Source organism: Helianthus annuus, chromosome 16, assembly GCF_002127325.2.
Source record: "Helianthus annuus cultivar XRQ/B chromosome 16, HanXRQr2.0-SUNRISE, whole genome shotgun sequence".
NCBI lineage: Eukaryota > Viridiplantae > Streptophyta > Magnoliopsida > Asterales > Asteraceae > Helianthus > Helianthus annuus.
In genome coordinates, this window is record NC_035448.2 from 146,645,454 (window position 1) to 146,661,449 (window position 15,996).

A 15,996-nucleotide genomic window follows, 5' to 3' on the forward strand; every position below is an offset into this window, starting at 1 on the left:
TTTCACAATCACTCTCTCACTCTTTTTCCCTCACCGTGAATCTCTTTACAATGCAAGTTTCCCGGTGAGACCAGAAGTTGTTGGTGATCATGAGCCACAACCCTAAACTAGTCGCATGTTCATGTAAACCACTAGCTGTATATTGTTCACTACCGACACGATCTCTAGTTTTCTTCTTTGGTGCATGTGTCATTGGCCGATTTTGGACCAGCAAACTTCTCTCGAGATACTTTTAATCTTAAATCTGAACACACATGGTGGTTGCCAGTCGTTTATTTTTATCTTTGGCTACATTCGTCTTCCATTTTAAGCTAGCTCGTCGAGTTGCAGGCTGACTCGTGTTTTATTCGAGCCAAGTTCGAATTCAGTTTTAGCTGGATAAACAGTTTTTGAGTCAAGTTAACTCGTTTAATTATGATCCCAAGCTAAAGTTTAGTAATAACCGTGGTTGTGCTAGTGAGGACTAGTAAGCGAAGTAAATGTAGCCTTCCGTCCATTATTATAATACATATCTTACCACACACCCCACTTTTTTTTTTCATAACATACATATGCTTTCATACTCATTTAAAGGAAAGTACTTTTTTGGCTCTTGTGGTTCGGGTTAATTTACATATTTGGTTTAGGTAAAAGATCAAAAAAAAAATAAAATAAACGTACGAACTGTACGAATTGAAAGAAAAGTCAAAAAGTGGCGGTGGCAATATGGTAATTATCAGCAATTTCAAAAGTACTGTACTGGGGAAAAGCAAAAAGTGGCGGTGGCAATCTGGTAATTATCAAAAACTTCAAAATTACTCTAGTAGGGTAATTTTGAGCATCTGTAGGGTAATTTTGAGCATCAATAGGGTAATTTTGAGCATCTGTAGAGTAATTTTGAGAAATGTAGGGTAATTATCAAATTACTCTAGTAGAGTAATTTTGACTTCTGTAGGGTAATTTTGGGAAATGTCTTGTAGAGTAATTTTGTTAGCATTTAGTTATGGGGTTTAGCTTTATGGTTTAGTTTTTAGCTTTTAGTTTGGGTTGGGGGGGGGGGGGTTAGGTTTTTTTAGGTTTTTGGGGGTGGGGGGGGGTTAGGTTTTTTTAGGTTTTTTTTTTTTTTTTTTTTTTTTTGGGGGGGGGTAGGTTTTTTTAGGTTTTTGGGGGTGGGGGGGGTTAGGTTTTTTTAGGTTTTTGGGGGTGGGGGGGGGGTTTAGGTTTTTTTAGGTTTTTTTTTTTTGGGGGGGGGTTAGTGTAATTTTGATAATTACCCTACAATTTTGATAATTACCCTACACGACCAAAATTACTCTACTTGAGCTTTTACAAAATTACCCTACAGAAGTTCAAAATTACTCTACTAGAGTAATTTTGAAGTTGCTGATAATTACCAAAATGCCACCGCCACTTTTTTGACTTTCTTTCACTTCGTACGTTTCGTACGATAATTTTATTTTCACTAGAACTTAACTCATTTGGTTTATGTGTCATGATTTTTACGAGTTCATTCCTTCCAACGTTTTTCGAGTAAAATACCCCATCCCCTCCCATTTCAATAGTCTCTTGACATAAAGACATATGTTAACAAAACAGTGTGTTAGATTGTTGAAAGGAAAAGATGTCAAAAGCTTAAATCAACACTCAGAATCATAAAACTAAAAACCTCAAATAATACAGTTATATAATCTCTTTTTAAATTTTTTTAGCGATTACTTTCATTAAAAACAACCGGCTAGCCCTCAAACCGAGGACCGCCAAACACTAACTACAAATGTACAAAGGGTATTCTAACCAATCCTTCCACAAAACATTGTTAAATTTTGACCTATTCTATATCCAAAGAAACAAAAGAGACTTCACGTCGGCTACCATCTCACCCACCTTTGACGATTTTTGTTGAAAAACTTTTGCATTCCTTGTCTTCCAAATGCACCAAACCGTAATCATACGGATAATCTTTTTCCTCTATTTATTGCCGCTAACATTGTTGCATAAAAGTAAAATATCCTCGAAGTCGAAGGTATAGAAAGGCTCCAACTTACACCACTTACATTAGACCAGGGGCGAAGTATAGAAGGGGCGGGGAGGGGCACCCAACCCCCCGAACTTTTCGCTCAGTAGTGTTATATATGTAATTTTCGTATAGAAATTTTTGGGTATACACGTTTTCGACCCCCGGTTCTATAGAAATTTTTGGGTATATACGTTTTCGACCCCCCGTCATTCGGGTCAAGCTTCGCCACTGCATTAGACCATGGGGTATGATGGGGCTTGGGTTGGGGCTTGAGTTGACACGTGGAATGGGTGGTAGACATGGGCTAAACCCACATTCAACACGGTATGGTGGGGCGGGGGTTTGGGGCGTGGGTTTGGTGGGCTTCGCTGGGCTGACCCTCTGGGCTGACCCGTTGGGCTATTTTAATATTATTTAAAACAACAAATTTAATTTTTTTAATATTTTTAAATACAGAAAATTACACAAAAAAAAAAAAAATCCTAACTTTTATATTTGTTTTTTATCTCTTCTCTCAATGCCAAGACTAGTTGTAACTCGTCACCCTGTAGGTGATCAATGGGCTGGGATAGAAATTTTAAATCATCCTGTTTTTGTTTCTGGGCATCTCTAGCGGCATCTCTAGCTTCTTTGCTCCTTCGTATTTCGGCACTTTGTTGTTGGAATACGTTGAATGTATCTAACTTGCATGAAATGTCATCCAACTGCTCGCTGTATATTACCCTACGCGAGCCAGAACTCCCAGCTGAAGGCGATGCCGTACCAGATCTAGATTTTTAACCACGCATTTTTGAGGCATTTCTTCCATACTCAGGCCGGTTTGGGCTTGGCGAATCATCCAAAAGGTCCTCAAACTCTTGATCTCGTGCATCAGATTGGGCTTGGGACGAGGCCCTTGATCTTTTGGAAGACGAGTTAGTTTCGCTACCAATGGGGATAGTCGCCCACTTTGGATGGAACTTACAAATCTCCCAACAATGCATGAAACGAAAGTCGGTCTTCACATTTGATTTGAATGTGACCACTGCATTTGTCAAAATGTCGGCTTCGGTTTCACCACTTTTAGGGTTTTGCTTTGCTTTATTTAAAAAACCACTAAATTTTGTAAGTTGGGTGCTTATCTCGCTCCACTTTGAGGATAAGCTATCGTTTTCACGATAAGCCTCCCTTCCCATTTCTTCAAGGAATACTCTACTAACCGATTCCCACAGGGCGGTTCGATGTTGCGAATTTCCTATTTTTATAAAAAAAAATTAATATATTACAAACTTATATAAAAAACAACCATGAATGTTGAGATTGTTGACACCAAGCCCTCGCCAATGCAACTTCTTCAGCAACGACCCATTTTTGTTGTTTTCGTTTGGCGGTTTCAACTACTTTACCCGCCTTGGTTTTTTTCTTATAACTTCTCTTTTTGATGGGTTTCGATGCAGAAGGACCATCATTGGGTGGTTGAGTTTCGGGAACGGATTCATTTTGTGAAAGGTCGATGGAGGTTGGTGAAAGGTCGATGGGCGATTGTGAAAACGGGGTAGGTATCGAATCATCGGTGTGTGGGAAGTTAGTAAACACACGATTCCCGATATACGATGCATAACCCGCCATGTCGGGCATAGGAGAGTGTATGAAAAATGGACGAGCCATTAGACGAGTGGGTGGTGAGCTAGGATTATTTTCTTGGAATGTATACGGGTTGCTCGGGTCAAAAGGACGGTTGTAAGGATGCATTTTTTCGTTTTGTAGAAGGAGAATTGAAGATGTATAGAAGATGTGGTAAAAAATGGAAGAAAAATGTGAGTTTTATAGTGAAAAAATGGAAGAAAAAATTAATTTTTTTTTAATATAGCCGTTGGCCAACGGCTAGCCCAACGGCTCTTTTCTTTTGGCCATACACAGCCCGCCATGTCAGCTCGCTTCCCCCGCTCCACGCCCGGCTTGAAACCCAAACCCCAAGGACCACGCCCCAACCCAAGCCCACCCGGGGTGGTGCCTTAGGCGTTTTCCCCCAACCCACGCCCCAACCCAAGCCCCATACCCCATGAACTTACATATAAAGCTCCATACTCCATATGAAAAACCGCACCCAATAAATATTTTCTTCAAATCTCCCCTTCGCAGCCAACGGCCCAACAGTATATAAGGCTACTGGTTCAAGCATTCTAGCGCCAAATTTGACAAACGCATAACAGACACACGAAGAATCCAGGTTCCTTCTCTCGATTCTCTGAATAACCGTTACTAATCTATCGATTATATGTTGATTATCGCTGTATATCGCTACTCGATTCTGAATAATTACGTCAAAACGGTTCTGTTAAGATCGTTGAATCATCAAAATCGCAAACTATAGAACTAGATTTCGGAAGCATTTAGGCAGATTGACTGTGATAGAATGCAAATAGGTGAATGATCCACAATTATACACGTTTAGATCTTGTTATACTTCACGATTAACATCAATTGCTACATTTGAAGATTATATGAAACCCTAGGTGTTTGATGAGTTCATCTAGTTTGATTTTGATAGTTAGGTTTTAATCAATCTGTTATATTGTGTACGGTGATCGTTGAATCTGATTGATTGTTGCTATCTGTCTCTACTCGTGCTACAGTTATATATAGAACTAGATCTCGGAAACATTTAGGCAGATTGACTATGATCGAATGCGAATAGGTGTATGAGCAACAACTGTACACGTTTAGATCTTGTTATACTTCGCGATTAACATCAATTGCTATATTTGAAGATAATATGAAACCCTAGGTGTTTGATGAGTTTATTCAGTTTGATTTCGAGAGTTAGGTTTTAATTAATCTGTTATAATGTGTATGGTGATCACTGAATCTGGTTGATTGTTGCTATTCAAATATGACTGATTACGTCTTGCGGTTCTGTTAAGATCGTTGAAATCATTAAAATTACAAACTATAGACTAGATCTTAAATACAAATAGGTGTATGATCAACACGTATACACGTTTAGATCTTGTTATACTTCATGATTAACATTAATTTCTACATTTGAAGATAATATGAAGCCCAAGGCCAAGGTGTTTGATGAGTTTATCCAGTTTGATTTCTAGAGTTAGGTTATAACTTATAATTAATCTTGTAATATTGTGTACGATGATCATAATTTGTTACTCTCGGATTGTTTGTGACTGACTTCCATATAAGATAGTAGGTAACTGATTAACATCAGTTGTTACATTTGAGGATTACATGAAACCCTAGGTGTTTGATGAGTTTATCCAGTTTGATTTCGAGAGTTAGGTTTCAATTAATCTGTTATATTGTGTGCGATGATCATGATTTGTTATGTTTGGATTGTTTGTGACTAATTTTGTTATAAGATAGTTAGGTAGTTGATTGTTGCAACTTGCCATTAAAGCCTGATTGCTTTGCATGTTGAGAAATACAAATATGTAGAACCGTTTTGGATGCAATGTTTTTTTTTTTTTTTTTTTTTTAATTTTATTAAAAAGTGCAAGTTTGATCTCATTATTTTTTTTTCCAACTGTTTGTATGATTGTATCATCTTATTTTGCCTAAGATTCTTCTAGACTTACCACACATACATCTGTTTAGTCTTATGTTGAAGTGTTGAACTATCAATCTGATATGCAGATGGCGGAATCACAAAAAACAGATGCTCCTGTCAAATCAAAGGAGAAAAGTTCATCGCTAGGTAACGTCAAGTCCTTGACTTTTCTTATTGAATTAGTTCGATAATTTAGGAGAATTTTTTTGAATGTAGCTAACATATGAGTTAAGTTAATTTATCCACACTTTTTATCTATTAGTAAGAATCTGTTGTTGGTGTGCAACTTGTTGGCATAAATGAGGGACTCACTTCTCGGTAATATTCTTTGTCCAATAACAGATATAGACATTGACAAAGACTTTTTTGGATCATGGAAGTCAACGTCCATGGGAGATGATGGAATGGATTTCGATTTTGAACCACCTACCAAAGGCAAGCAAAAGGCTTTCAAATTTGGCAAAATGTAAGCACTGCAATGCCTCGTAGTTGCATATTTACGTGGATAGTAGCTTTGAATCTATTACTTTTTGCTAAACTGAACAGACATCATACTCTTTATCTACATGGAGGATATATGTAATGCTTTCCATATATATTTATTTCTAAACATTCATTACATAACTTCTCTTCCAGGGATATGGATTTCTCTCTTGATGCTGATTTTGACAAGTTATCATCTTTCAAGATGGACATGCCTGGTCTTGATATATCATCCGCTACAAAGAAATCTGGAAAATCGACGGAAAAGTCAAAAGAAGCATCTTCTGGTAGAGTCAATCAATCAAAACGAGGCAGCTTTGGATTCTCATTTGATTTTGATGGGTAAGTTTATATAGTCATACCTGATATATTCTGTACCAAAGAATAATATGTCACCTTCTAATTTGGTTTATGTTTTTGTAGGTTTGCCGATTTGGGCTTTGAGTCGAAAAAGACAAAGACTGATGAAAACTCTAACAAAGATGTTGATGCATCCGAGGATGATGATACATCATTAAAGCATCCAGCAACACAGGGCGTTACCAATTCAAGGGTTGATACTCAAACCGACAACTTTAAGGATCCTGATCCCAGAACTGAGGATGTCAACTTGAAATCTGTCATAGACGAAAGCTCTCTTCTAAAAGCTGCAAATTCTGAAGAACAAGGGATACAGAGGACAATAGAACCTATACAAGAATCTCCTTCATCAGAAAAGAGATATTCTCCAGAACCTGTTGCTCAGAAAATTGTGCGAGATTCATATGTTCATTCTGAAGATACAAATATCTGTACTGAAGGTACATTTTCAGACGTGCAAGAAGAAGAATCTAAAACGTTGGATATAATAGTGAGCCCGAGCACAGGGGATGAGCAAAATGATGCGAGGCCTGTGGCTGATGAGTTGGTTCTCGCTGGAAATTTCTCAGCACAAATGGAGGTACAAAGTGACAAAGGTGAAATGTGTGTGACGAGCGACGATAATGTAACCACTGAACATAATAGTGATACAAGTAAGGCTGATTTACATCTTGAAAGTTATGTGACACATGGGGTAGAGAATTTGGTACATGAAGAAATGGCTGATGAGAGGAATGCAGATTCAGATTCCGAACATCCAGGGAATATTCCTATCCGGTCAAAATATTTCATAAAACAAAACGGAAGTGAATCCGAGTTGCAGCAGGCATCTGCCTCTTCAACAAAACTCATCTCCATTAGCAACAAAAAAACGAACACCTTGCCAAACCCTGCATTAGAAAAAAGGTGAACCATTTTTTTATCGCAAGTAATTTATAATATATATTATGAACATGAAAAGCCTATTTAAGACATTTACAGGGACGTCGGGTCAAGAAGTTTAGAATCTGGTAGCAAGCTTACTGGTTTATCAAGGTCACTACCCAAAGTGCTGAACAGAGACATACCTGTTCAGGCTGAAAAAACAGAAGCAAGTCATGTAAAGAGCCGTGACAATACGAGGTGAGGATTTGGTATTATTTTGAACTTCTGATTGTTATAAATCTCATAGGTTTTTAAATTTAAGTAAAATAAATGTATTAATTCTATTCGGTTAATTACAGGGAGGCTGTGAATGCTGCTTATAATTTAAGACCCAGAAGTGAATCAACAGTGAGCACAGTGGCACGTGATGTTTTACCAATGAAGGAGAAGCCTGTGTCAAAGGGAAATGACCAAATCAATGCACACAGGTCTGATGTCCAGCCATCTAGTTCGATTGAAACATTGAGAAAAAATATCTCACTGAATATCATAAATCCCGGGAGATCTACCCATAACATGAAGAAAACTGTTGTAAAAGAGAATAAGATATCCCCAACAAAAGCTGAGATGAAGGCATCTGAAGCTCCTACTTCAAGAGTTTCTAGGTAGTTATTTGAATTCGAATATCCTATTTGTCTATTGAACATCTCAAAATAGATTATTTTAATTACCATTCATCTTCAAAATGCAGACCTACAGAACTGAAGCCAAAGCCACTCAATTCCTTGTTACCAAAAAAATTGACATCCATGGGAAAAAAGGATCAGTGTCCTGAATTGCAAGGAAACACAGTGTTCAAGAGGAACCTTTCTGTTGACACAAAGAAGCAAACACCGCCCACACCAACTCTGAAGCGTAAAGCTTTTGAGGTTCATCTTTCTTCCCTTTTAGACCTCTTTCCTAAAAAGTAGAGTTGGAAGTTATGGTGGGTGGAGCAGGTTGGGTTGGGTAACATGTCAAAAAAGGTGCCGGTCAAGCAGGTTGGTAAGCTGGTTGAAAACTATAGATATGAGTAAAATGCCATTTTCGTCCCTGAGGTTTGTCTAGTTTTGCGACTTTCGTCCAAAGGTTTGTTTTTCTGCATCTGGATCCAAAAGGTTTGAAATCTTGCCATTTTCATCCGACTCATTAACTCCATTTTTCTCCGTTAAGTCGGGTATTTTCTCCTTTTTTGTTAACTTAAAGGGCAATTCGGTCTTTTTCACTTCATGTACAACCATTTAGCATAATGTAAAAGCATTCAAAACAAAACAAAGTAGGTAAAAAATGGATACACCCCTGACTTAACGGAGAAAAATGAATGGAGTTAACGAGCCGGATGAAATGGCAAGATTCCAAACCCTTTTGGATCCAGATGCGGAAAAACAAACCTTTGGACGAAAGTCACAAAACTCGCCAAACCTCAGGGGCGAAATGGCATTTTACTCTTATAGATATTAGGTTGTCAAAAATTGTTTCGGTGATAAATGGTTTTTTGAATACAGGCCTAAGTTTTTGTGCATTAGAAATACAAGTTTCTTTTAAGCTGTTTTTTTACACTTTTACCACCCGTTAGACAAATATATATAACCTGAGTTAGTCAATCTATAGAAAGTATTCCAATAATATATGTTTGGATAAAGGATTACAAAACATAAATTAGCTCATAATCAAGTTTTATCATGATTAATTATGCAGGTTGACATACCACGGTTAACTCCATTAAAACGTCTCTCTGCATCACCCTGCAGGTCCTACCTTGAAAATAGCTTTATGTGTACTTGTCTCTTTTTTACTTTCTGTCTAAAACAAATATTTTATCAATAATCAGCAACAAGATCACAGCGTCATCGGAAAAAGCTGTGGAGGAACGGGTATTTCTTCTAGAAACATTTGTGGATCATTCCCAAGACGACATGAATAACTAATACATATTTTGGTTTCTTAATCACAGGGTTACAATCATACAAGTGTGGCGCATGCTAAGTCCCCTAGGCTCGATGTTTCTCTAAAGGAAATGGACATATCTTTAATAGAAAACGATGGTATTTTTGAAAAGGCTGAGGCATGTTCAAAGGAACTTGAAGATGTAAGTATATATACTATGAAATACTATTTGAACTATAGGACCCGTAAGTGATGGCGGGCGTGTTTCTTCAATGCAGATCTGTAACATGCTGAAAAAGAAACATGAGGAGGCAAACGACTTACTTGTTCGTGCTATTGTCAACAACAATCATCTCCTGATGCTCAACCATCCAATTTATCAAGACAAAATATCCTTTTATAAAAATAAATTTAGCCACTAGTTCAAAAAATGGGCCTGAACACGTGCGTTTCAAACCGACCACATTTTGGACCCGACTATTGCCAGGCTTAACTAATTTCATATATCTGTTTGGATTATGGAATTATGATTGCTTTAATCCTTGATATATTAGTTACATCAGCATGGTTCAGAAATTTGCCGAGTTGCTGATCACCAAGTAGCTTGAGATATCTCAACGTGTTACGCAGGAACCAAAATATGTCGTATAAGGTACTTTCTATAACCGGTCAAATATTCAAAAGGTGTGTTTCTATTGTGATTTGCTGCTATTAGATTTTTGTGATTGTGCAGCTGGAGTGTGGCTTTTGGTGGAAGATTTGTCATGCTATGAAGGTTTCAGGTACTTTTATTCATGCTCATAATTCATAACAAGCATTGTTTAATGTTGACAGAATCATAATATGAATGTTGTGGTATACTTGTCATTCACTAGACTCTTATATGAAATGCATAAAGATTGATTGTCGACATGTAGTCGCTGGAAAAAAAAGCAGAAAAAAATACAAATAAAAAGGGCCTACACATACGCCATATTACCAAACTTCTCCATCTCTTCTCGAAAACTAGCAACCGCATTCACGCGTAGATACAACAACACCTTGAACCCATCTTTCTTCCCCTGGCTAGCCTCCGAATACGGCAAGAAGAAGCATGGTTCAACACTTCCTAAAAGGTTCCTTGAGAGGGGTAGAACCGTGACCGGACCACCCCAACCGAAGTCAACCGTTGAGTGGCCCAAGTGCCTCCAGTCAGTAAATGCACCAACACTCCGGCCAGCATTGATCCCTTTCTTGTAGTTTAGTTCTTGGTAATCGATAAACGAGTGAACATACTCGTCACTCACATTTCTCTTGCTCTTTTTGATCAGTTCAGCAGTTTCCCAAATGGGTTTTTCGATCAGATCTCCGGCTGTGGTCTTTACGTACATTGGAACGCAGCCGTTGCCCCAGTAGCCGGCTGGCAGCTGTGGCTTTACTACCCTTCTTATGTTCACTGCGTATGCAAATTTCACCTCCTCGTCTCTTGGAATTTTGGATGCTTTCACCCTGTCAAAATGAAAGTAAATTATACGTATTATATACTAAATATGATTATAAACATCATTAGATCACAAATAAACAGTGTCTTTTTTTTGACATATTCAGATTTTAATATTTTAGGGACTTCCGTTAGATTAATTGAAGTATCTAACCACTAGTTAAATTTCAACCACTATTCTCACAACCGGATTAGCCTTTCGGATTGGAACCATCCACACAACTGGTCTGGTTGACTGCTTTCAAACAATCTTTGCTTACTATTATGTGCTATTATTATGAAAACACTGTTTTCAACTAATAGATTAGTCAAACAAGGTTACCTTGCTTGCCATAGAACAGCACCCAATGCTTCAAAAGTCGTAAAACTCAAACCGGACTTTTCTTGTAGAAAAGTCTTAAACCGGTCTAACCACTCATCCTTCACATGAAAGTACTCTCTAACCACTTTTTCCACCACTTCCGTGTATGGTACAAAGTCCTTATTCAAAGACAAAAACTCTTCAATCGGAAACTCCGTCCTGGCCGGCTCTCTAGGGCCCAGCAACTTCGACCGCTCCCAAACCGGTTCAACCGTAACCTCAACCGCCCCTCGAGCCACCTCAGCCATAGCATTAAAAAACAACGTCGCCCCGAGCCCATCACACAACACATGATGCACCGATGCCCCCAGAGTATACCCGCCACAACTAAACCGGGTCACCTATAAAAGAAATTAGAAAATATAAAGATTGTATTTATTAATAGCAATTCCTGGATTTTCTAGGATAGATACACCAAAACTGGTATCAAGTACCGGTAACGATACTGAACCGTGCTGTACTGAACCTTGTTCGGTACACACTTTTTGTGTTTTTCGGGATCGGTACTTTCGGTTCGGTACGATATATTAGCTTGATTTACCTTCGAATATGCTACTGTACCGGTACCGTACCGAGCATTTTCGATACCATCACCCACTTTTTGTGTTTTCCAGAATCATCGATACTTTTTTGCCTGTACCGAGCTCATACCTACCAAAACCTATATTCCGCGTGATTTGAACTCCAAATAACCTTTTTTTTAATAAATTACATTTCTACCCAAAAGTTCATAGGTACTTTTTTTTTCCATCGAAATAAATGGTAAACGGACAATAAGTTACGCCGCTAAACTTTTAGTTGTGACTTGTGAGACACACACCTTAATCACAGGATGTCTCATTGAGGACATAAAGATTGTACAATGGAGGAGCATGATATATAAGAACTAACAACATATATAAAATGACTAAAATACCGTTAAGTAACCTAACCTGTAAGATCAACAGATTTTTCAAAAGCGTATCCTGATCCGGATTCGGAACCAACTGTTCAATGAACTCCTCTTCAGCATCATCCAGATAGTTAACCGAGCTCAACGGAAAGTCCACGGTGGCTGGAATGACCGGAACTCCACTGCCAACCGTGCAGTGGAGCTCAAACCGGCCGTCACTGTCACGGCGGTGGAGGGATCCAGTATATGGGTAGTATTTTACTAGGGCAGTGGATAGGGCGGCGGTGATGACGTCAAATGGATCGGTGGGTGGGTGGTGGTGGTTGGTGGCGGCGTAGGCTCGGACGTAACGGAATGGGACGTTCATGTTGCGATCGGTGTCGAGGTGGGAGAGAGGGAGGATGTGGTCATCAGTGAAGGGTGGTTTGGAAGGGTGGACGGTGGTTGGTTGGGAGGTTTTGACGTCCATGACGGCGGTGGACGGTGGTTGGTAACGCCGGCGATGAAAGTGAGTGTTGGAAAAGAGTTGGACTTTATAAATGGAGAGTGGACGAAGGAGCGTGGATATTTATGAATCAATGAATCATTCGGCAAACTTTTTTATTTTGTTTTTCTCTACATAAAAATATATATTTTTGTTTAATTAAAACAAACAAACACAAACAATCTCTTTGTTTATTTATTTAAGTTTGTTTATGTTTTGCACTTTTGTTCATTAATAAGTTCCGTTTATGTTTGTTTGTACACATGTTTATATATACTTAATTTTCTTTCTAATAAAAAATATGATTGTTTATTTGAGACATTGATATAAAATTATAAATAGAAAAAAAAGTATTAGTTAAAGAATTAGTAATCGACCGATATGATATATTCGTTTAACTTGTTAACTAACGAACCAAAATTTGCTTTATGAGCACATAACCAAAGATATGTTTTTGTTAGTGAATTAATGTTTTAACTAACTAACAAAAATTTCCTTAATAAGCATAAGCATAACCAAGAATATATATATATATATATATATATATATATATATATATATATATATATATATATAGAAAAAGTGTATCGTACATTACGTAAAAGATTAGAAATCGCATGTTATATGAAAAAAGCGCATACGTAAAAGTGGAAAATCGCATGTTGGATATATGTAGAAATCGAATGGAGTGTGTATATCAATTTCGCATGTTATATTTTTGTTTACAAATCACATGTTGATAAATGAAATCGCACGTTGAAAATACAATCGCATACGCAATGTAAGTTAAGCCATTTTATACGTTAACATGTCTCTCTCTATATGTATTGGTTAAATTAAACAGATTGCAATGAAAAAAAACTTTCCAATTTGGTTTACTTTAGTTAAAAAAATTAGAGTGAAAGTGGGTGTCATTTTTTTTAATGGCCAATGAAATAAAAGCTCGGCTAGTTGAGGTAGCTTAATAGCAAAAGACGGCCCTATATGCTTGTGACCGCAGACAACGTTGAGTAGCCTAAGAACATCATCTCTAGTTACAGGGAAAACTCGTCGTCCGAAGGCCCATTGCGATAAAACCCGATTGAATTTGGATTCAAACTTGAGACCTATGGCCTTAAATTCAAATCTTCACTTCCTTTCCAATGTCAATTGAGCTATAGTTCTTTTACGCATGGAATATTCTTTATTTTATCTTATTTATTTATTTATTATAATATTTAATCAAGTTTTAAACAATATGTATTTATTTTATAGATATATATTAGTTAATTTAGTAAACAATATGTATTTATTTTAGGGTTATTGGATTTTAATAATCCGAAGTTTCACCCGTTGGCCACTAATAATCTCAACTTCAAAAATTCTCTGTAACAATCTCAACTTGTAAGATTTTGGCCCCAAAGTTTGCTAACTGGGTTATAACCCAGTTAATTTTTTGCTGACGTGGCTGATGACGTGGACATAACTTTGTTATTTGTTGACTTGGCTGCTTATGTGGCCCCATCACCACCTCTACTTCCTCCTCCTCCACTGCCACCACCATCTCCTCCAGCCACCACCATCATCTACCACCATCACCCACCACCATCACCTCCGACCACCTCCACCCACCACCGTCACCACCTCTACTTCCTCCACCACCACTGCCATCTCTACCAACACCGCTGTCATCTCCACCCACCACCACTGCCATTTCCGCCACCATCTACCATCGCCATCTCAGATTCATCCCCACCTTCGTCACCTGACCGACAACCACCCCCGTATCAGCGGTTCTCAAACTTGACCTAACCGTCACCGATGAAGGATCCAGAACCATGGGAATAGGGTTAATTCCATTGTTGTTGTTGGAGCAGAGGTCGATATGGTGGAGCGGATGTCGATGTGGTGGAGCGGAAATAGGGTTAATTCCATTGTTGTTGTTGCAGAGGTTCTGATTTCATTGGAGATTGAAGGATTGTGGGAATGGATGGTAGATGGTATTCGGAGGAGATTGAAGATGGTGGTTGTGCGGTGGGAGCTGGGTGGTCGGAGGGGGTTGAAGATGGTGGTTGTGCGGTGGGAGTTGGGTGGTTATGGCGGTAGTGAGGTAGTGGAGTGGTGGTGGTGAAGATGGTGAGTGTCTGTGTATGTGTATATATAAATTAAAAAAATATTTTTTTTTCATATCAATATTCACATCACGATCCACATAATGAACCAGCTTATTTTTTTACACATCAGCGTTCATGTCAGCATCCACGTCATCAAAAACTAACCCAGTTAGCAAAGGATCATTAGGGGCCAAAATCTTACAAGTTGGAATTGTTACAGGGAATTTTTGAAGTTGATATTAGTGACCAACGGATGAAATTTCGAATTATTAAAATCCAATCTATCTATTATACTAAATGAATTCTCTTAGGCCACAAGGGCTATTCTTAGCCAATCATTTTGATGATGTGGACATGCTCTAAAGGCTGATAATTGAGAATGAGCGCCAATCTAATTTTCTTTATTCTCCTTCCTCTTCAATTCGTATTCAATGCTCTCTTCTCCTTCTCACGTACGTTTCTTCACCCTGTCTCTCTCTTCAATCAAATAAATCTTTCCTTTTTCCTTATTGTTTCCCTTTTCATCGTACAGAAACCCTAGGTTTCTTCCTTTGCTTCTTCCTTTGCGGCTTTATTCTTGGTATAGTTAATTTCAAGGTTACAATCTTTCACAATTATTTTGTTTTCGTATTCAAATCTCCCAGTACCTCTCTGAAAGTTGAAGCACTGATGTCATCGCACCATCAAAGTTGTCGATTTTAAGGTCATCGCTCTCTCTGGCTCATGAAATCAAGGTATGTCAATTAGTGTAAGGTGTTTCCCCAATTTTTGTTCAATTATCTTCTTTTCCATCATTTTTTTGTTCAAATTAGGGTTTTTTTTAAATGATTGGAATGCGATGGGGACAGAGGATTTTGGTAAATCTTGTGACTAGGAAAGTTTATACATGTTGTTCGATGAAATGCCTGAAGAACATTTTTAATATTTTACCATTGTGTTACACTGATATGGGTAGGTTTTTCATATTTACCATTGATGTGTTCGTTGATAACCGGTTTTACATTCGATCAGATATACTTTTGTTATGTGTTATTATTTTCTTTGACATGGAGTTTTGTTAATTTGACTGAATATATTATAACTTGAGCTTTATTAATGTACAATTAAAATTGGGGACCTGTGCAATATACATGTCTGAGCCAATCCTATTTTGATGTCACCCAACCCATTCATGTTTGCCACCTCCGGTTATTTTCTAGATTTTTTTTTATGTTTCAGTGCGTTTTATAATGGCTAATATTACAATTTATTGAATAATTTGTCCTCAGGCACATATATTGGATCTACAAAAGAAGCTATCATCGATGCAAGTCATTGAACAGCAGGTTTTAATTTACAAGACTTTTAACTTAAGTTATGTTTTTCATTCATTCAGTTTGTGTAGAATCATATTAGGGCATCAATTTCATGGAAATTATATGAACATGTTGTAGCAATTCTACGTCTCGGTAAATAAATTCAATGCTTGATTTTGACTGAATTAAGTGTCTCATATTGTTGTTTTGTGGATTAC

The 15,996-nt window shown here is 37.7% G+C and overlaps 2 protein-coding genes across 5 annotated transcripts; one reads left to right on the plus strand and one right to left on the minus strand.

The window, feature by feature from the left end:
- The first annotated feature begins 4,078 nt into the window (after positions 1-4,078).
- On the plus strand, positions 4,079-10,062 carry LOC110889544 (uncharacterized protein At4g18490). 4 transcript variants are annotated; one of them, XM_022137097.2, is made up of 14 exons: positions 4,079-4,205; positions 5,627-5,687; positions 5,883-6,006; positions 6,177-6,365; positions 6,447-7,289; positions 7,365-7,505; positions 7,607-7,912; positions 7,999-8,176; positions 8,985-9,037; positions 9,118-9,160; positions 9,241-9,375; positions 9,452-9,562; positions 9,732-9,825; positions 9,889-10,062. In XM_022137097.2, exons 2-13 carry the CDS (start codon positions 5,627-5,629, stop codon positions 9,774-9,776), a joined length of 2,229 nt encoding a protein of 742 aa, XP_021992789.1. In that variant the 5' UTR covers positions 4,079-4,205; the 3' UTR covers positions 9,777-9,825; positions 9,889-10,062. The 4 variants fall into 4 exon arrangements, with proteins under 4 accessions (XP_021992789.1, XP_021992788.1, XP_021992786.1 ...); XM_022137096.2 differs by having other exon boundaries at positions 9,907-10,062; XM_022137094.2 differs by having other exon boundaries at positions 9,732-10,062.
- Positions 9,939-12,464, minus strand: LOC110889545 (taxadien-5-alpha-ol O-acetyltransferase). Its single transcript, XM_022137098.2, has 3 exons — positions 11,947-12,464; positions 10,976-11,355; positions 9,939-10,661 (listed from the first exon to the last, which is right to left on the minus strand). Exons 1-3 carry the CDS (start codon positions 12,373-12,375, stop codon positions 10,133-10,135), a joined length of 1,338 nt encoding a protein of 445 aa, XP_021992790.1. The 5' UTR covers positions 12,376-12,464; the 3' UTR covers positions 9,939-10,132.
- Between the last annotated feature and the right edge of the window lie 3,532 nt (positions 12,465-15,996).

What these genes read in the sequence shown, in the direction of transcription:
- LOC110889545 (XM_022137098.2), bottom strand. Translation starts at nt 12,375, where the DNA reads ATGGACGTCAAAACCTCCCAACCAACCACCGTCCACCCTTCCAAACCA. An exon ending in AAAATCTGTTGATCTTACAG is followed by an intron (nt 11,356 to 11,946) that starts GTTAGGTTACTT and finishes TTTCTTTTATAG; the next exon opens with GTGACCCGGTTTAGTTGTGG. An exon ending in GCTGTTCTATGGCAAGCAAG is followed by an intron (nt 10,662 to 10,975) that starts GTAACCTTGTTT and finishes TCATTTTGACAG; the next exon opens with GGTGAAAGCATCCAAAATTC.
- LOC110889544 (XM_022137094.2), top strand. Translation starts at nt 5,627, where the DNA reads ATGGCGGAATCACAAAAAACAGATGCTCCTGTCAAATCAAAGGAGAAA. An exon ending in TGAAGCGTAAAGCTTTTGAG is followed by an intron (nt 8,177 to 8,984) that starts GTTCATCTTTCT and finishes TTAATTATGCAG; the next exon opens with GTTGACATACCACGGTTAAC. An exon ending in GTTCAAAGGAACTTGAAGAT is followed by an intron (nt 9,376 to 9,451) that starts GTAAGTATATAT and finishes TCTTCAATGCAG; the next exon opens with ATCTGTAACATGCTGAAAAA.